Source organism: Pyxicephalus adspersus, chromosome 2 (genome assembly GCF_032062135.1).
Source record: "Pyxicephalus adspersus chromosome 2, UCB_Pads_2.0, whole genome shotgun sequence".
NCBI classification, from domain to species: domain Eukaryota; kingdom Metazoa; phylum Chordata; class Amphibia; order Anura; family Pyxicephalidae; genus Pyxicephalus; species Pyxicephalus adspersus.
In genome coordinates, this window is record NC_092859.1 from 3319414 (window position 1) to 3324382 (window position 4969).

Below are 4969 nucleotides of genomic sequence, written 5' to 3' on the forward strand. Positions count from 1 at the left end.
TTGTAGTACTCATAGGCCTTGCAATCTTTTCCTTATATTACAATACATTGTAGCAAATAACACAAATACTAACTACTTTCACCAGCTCAAATACACTGCCTACCCCTCCCGCCCCACCCCCTATGCACTTTCTTCAGCTCAAATTTCCTAAAAGCTCCTCCTTTAGCCTAAATCCACAGCCTGACCCCTTCCTTAGCTCAACATACTTTTTTCAACTTTTTAATCACTGCCCAGAACATGCCCACTACAGGTCAAACTGACACTTCATTACTAAACTTTGCACCCAAAGTCCTGCCCTAGCCCGTGTCATGATCGAAGCATGACTTTTCTGTTCATATATTATCTGTCACTCACTGTCTGTAGGTTATGTAGGTTCTATCACTCTATTCTATCACTCTTAGCTATGGCTGTGTTTCTTGACGTTGGAGGAAACCCTTGAAATTATTTTCAAGTCATCGAGGAATAATTTCTATATCCCCAGCTCACAGTATATTAGTTTAGTGATCAGTAGGAAGAATTCATCTTATATGGCCGGCCATTGGGAAGATGCCACTCTTACAGATAGCCTAAAAAATCATTGGGGTCACTTATACAGACCTGAGAGCCACAAACTGCTCATTGCTCAAAGAAACCCCCAGCATCCTCTCTAGGATCAATTGGGTTCCACAGACCTAATAATGAAAAGCACTGCAATATGTAAACTTTATTTTATAAATTTATAACTTAATGTTTCGGTCTTTGTTCTTACCAGAAGTTGTTACCATACACCATAAAAAAACCATAAAAAAAAAACAAAATGGAACATCCTATAAGATTATTACTTTTTCGTAGGCACATATACAAGCATTTATACAATTGAAAGCTGTAAAATTACTACATCGATTGGTTATCATATGGGAAATTACCACAATTTCAATCTTCAGCAAATTATAGCATTGGACTGTGTTTATCATGTTCACAAAGCGAGGGATATTAACAAGAAAAAAGCTAAGCAGATTTTTGACCTTAAAGTAACACAAATTCCTGGACTGAAATCCTTAGCTTTAAAGTGTTTTTTTTTTTTTTTGTTTTAGGATTTTAAGTGATTTGTAGGTATTTGTTTTTGTATTTTGTACTAATATAAGTTGTATATTATAAATTGTGTCTTAAATTTGTTAAATTATGTCTAAATATATATCTTTAATATATTACGGTTAAGATATATACTGTTACCCTTTTGTTTTTGCCCTTTTTTGATTTATGTTGTTTTTTATATACTTTATTATTTTACTTGTGACATAATGCTGTGTATATGTAAAATGCTTGTATGCAGTTATTCAACACACTTACTTTACCAAGTCCCCTGAAGAAGCCCCTTAGAGGGGAAACACGTCAGTTACCTTTTCTTTCTTCTTGTTGTTGATGAGTGATTTATTGTCTAGTTTTTCAATTTCCCACCTTACTCTGTTTAGTGGGAGTGACCATTATAAACTAAAATGTATATCAATGTGAAGTGTAATATTGTGAATGTTTAATTTTTTTTTCCAATACATTGCCGCAATTTAAAATACCCTGTCTTTGATTGTTCTACTTTTTGAGATATTTGCACTCATGAGGGTATGCGGTACAACCTACATTAGGGGAGGAGACCTGGCATATCTCTACATATTTCATTTAATAAATGCTGTATTATATGCTTTCTTCTACTATGTGTTGTTAATTCCTAATATTTGGATGTTGCCTTTATTTGCCTGCAGTGGAGGCCTACTCGCCTATGTGGAATGTCGTCAGTCGGGGATGACAGCCATTAAGCCTTATAAGCAAGGTATGGAGCTGCAGAGCATGTCTGCAGAACAGAATCATTACTATTTGTAAATTTTGGCCCCTTCTTGTGCCTTCTGTGGATCCACCGTTACCTCAAGGCAAGTTTGGATTATTGCTGTACACAGGCATATAAATAAGGAATCTAGTAGATTTCATAATGCCCAGGTTAACGTTTCCCTGGGCTAAGTGGAGATATGATATTAGTCTCCCATGTTTCATAGGATGGATGCCCTTATTCATGTGATTATAATTCTTACAGATTAGTGTACAGCCTTTTTGGGCTATGTGTCTTGTTCCTGGATCTTTTCCGCCATCTCTTTTCCCATGCTGTTGGTTCTGGATCGCTCCCTTCCCTGAGAAATCAATGGAATAGAGATGCATGGTTTTCATGTTTTTGGCTAATAATGTAAGATACCAAAATGGTATACTTCTGATTTACCTGCTCTGGCGGAATGGTCACTTGTAATGTGTTTCTGAAGAAGCTGATATATTTCTGAGAAACACATCAGCTGGTTGAAGGTTTCTAAGAAATTGATCTTGCTAAATGTTTTTTAAGTTGGGTTTTATGAACTGCGTATAACAAAAGACTCCCATGGAGACAGCAATATTGTTTTTTATTGTGAAATTTATTGATTATGGTATTTGTTTAAATTATTATTTTGCTATGCCTAAAATGCCATTTTAATTCATTTTGTGTTTTTTGGTACTATTGCTACTCTTTTAATATACTTGTTTAATGTACTAGAAAGATAGGATTCATAATCTTGGTATAATATCTCCTCTACCTACTAATATTATGTTTCTATTCCGGATTTTCATTTTACGTGCTGATTGGTTACTTCACTGGAAAATTGTATTGCGAATAATATTTTTTAAAATAATATTATTAAAGACAACAATGGACATAAAAAACAAGACACAAGTGACCACATTTGAGTTTTCTGGACTAACTAATGATGAAGAACTGGTTCCGTTCCTCTTTGTATTCTTTCTTCTGGTTTACATGATAACTCTGGTAGGAAATATTGGAATGATTGCCCTTGTCTTTGCCTTCTCCAGTCTTCATACTCCCATGTATTTTTTTTTAGGAAGCCTTTCTTTGGTAGATATTTTGTACTCCTCAGTCATCACACCAAATATGTTGTCTCAATTCCTTTTACCTAAGAAATGCATTTCATTGCTTGGTTGTGCCCTCCAGTTTTATTTCTTTTGTGCACTGGTAAGCACTGAGGCTATTCTTCTCTCCACCATGTCATATGACCGCTATGTGGCTATCTGCCACCCTCTTCACTATACCCTAATAATGACCAAGAAGAAATGTTTTGGTCTGGTGTTTTATTCCGCCTTTGTTAGCTTCTTACAGTCCATTGTGCAGACCAGTTGTTTGTTCAGCCTTTCATTCTGTGGATCGAACCATATTGACCATTTCTACTGCGACATCCAACCACTGCTCAAACTGTCTTGTTCCAGCACTTTCCATTGTAATATTATTACGGTCATCCTTGTAGCAGTCTTTGGAATGTATACACTAATGACAATCTTCCTATCATACACATTCATATTTATTTCAATTTTTCACATGACATCAACTAAGGGTAGGAAGAAGGCCTTCAGCACATGCTCATCACATATTATTTGTGTTTCAATCTTCGTTACAGCTGATTTTCTTGTCTATCTGCATCCTCATTCAGGTGCCTTTGACAAACAAAACAAAGTGGCTTCTATCTTCTATACAATAATTACCCCAATGCTGAATCCTCTTATCTACAGCCTGAGGAACCAGGAGGTGAGGCGAGTGTTTGTCCAAGCAATGCTAAAGTACTTCTGATGTAGATTTACAAATCCCCTATGTACAGAACCTTAGGCACCTGTTTGTCCCCTTCAATATTCCCTCTATTTACAATGAAGCACCAATGCCGTCTTGTTTTCCACTGGTGGAAGGTGTGGAGCAGATCTCCAGGGACACAACCTGCCCACTTTCCTGAGCCTGGTATCTGTACAGGGGACATAGTCCTCGGCTCTAGCTGATGTGTCCCCCTAGCAGGGTCCTTCTCATGACCCAACTAGGAGGTGCACTGGCCAGAGCCGCAAACTACCAAAATTTTCTTGCGTACGACTGGCGATGGCTGTCTTGGATCCCTGGTATTTGACCCCTTGCTTGTGACCTGACGTCTCTTGCTTGCTGCCTGCCTCGACCCCAGCCTTCCTTGACTACTCTTCCTCTTTGTGATTTGGTTCTGTGTTTTGTATTGCCAACCTTGGTGTGCCCAAGGACCGCAACCTGGCAGTAGCCAGCAGTGCAGCATCCTCACCATCAAAGGTTCTGGAGAAAACCTGGTTACTGCTAGATTCTCCGCTTTGGCCCTTCCCAGGGCTCACACACCCTTCTTAGGGCACCAGCCATAGCACCCCCTAGTGGCCATGTCTCCCCATGCATTTGTCATAGAGATAGAAACACAGTCTCATTATTTCATAGACAGACCTCATATATAGAAGCCAAAGAGGATTTCAGGAAATCAAACATCAGACATTTTCTTCCACAATGTTGCTATTGGACTTTTTCCCTTTTAATCCCCTACACCCTTCTGCTTGACAATGAGGCAGTTGATTCTACTTATGGCGCATTGGTGAAGATGGGATTGGAGGTACAGATGGAGCTGCAGATACAGCTCAGGATTAGTGAGGAGACTGTGGTTCATTCTTGATAACCCTGTACCTAAGTGGATCCCAGTTAATAAATGATTAAAGAAAAGGTATTCTAATACAAAATGCAATGATAGAAATAAAATAGAAGGCCTGAAGGATATCAATTGGAATTGACCTTGTTACCCCTTCTCCAATCATTGGCCTGAGGAACCCTTATAAAAAATACTTCTATTTCTACTTTTTTGATGTAAGGAATTGTCACATTCATAGACGGTGGAAGATTCTGAGCCCTGCAGTTTAGATGGATTGGTTAGAAATTTATGGGAAACAATAGCTTTTACAAATTGAATTGCCTCGCGGTGGAGAAGAAATATATAGACCATTCTTCATTAGATGGAGAATTTATTTACTGCATCCATCAGCCTCTTCCATTTGAAATCCAAGCTTTGATATTGAAATGGACAATTATGAAGAATGTAGCATTAAAGAAAAGTGTTTAAGAACATAGATCCCATCTACT

General features: G+C 37.9%; 1 protein-coding gene across 1 annotated transcript; it reads left to right on the forward strand.

The window, feature by feature from the left end:
* Positions 1 to 2701: 2701 nt before the first annotated feature.
* Positions 2702 to 3631, forward strand: LOC140322085 (olfactory receptor 5AR1-like). The gene has a single exon (XM_072398723.1). It carries the CDS (start codon positions 2702 to 2704, stop codon positions 3629 to 3631), a length of 930 nt encoding a protein of 309 aa, XP_072254824.1.
* Positions 3632 to 4969: the final 1338 nt, after the last annotated feature.

What these genes read in the sequence shown, in the direction of transcription:
- LOC140322085 (XM_072398723.1), top strand. Translation starts at nt 2,702, where the DNA reads ATGGACATAAAAAACAAGACACAAGTGACCACATTTGAGTTTTCTGGA.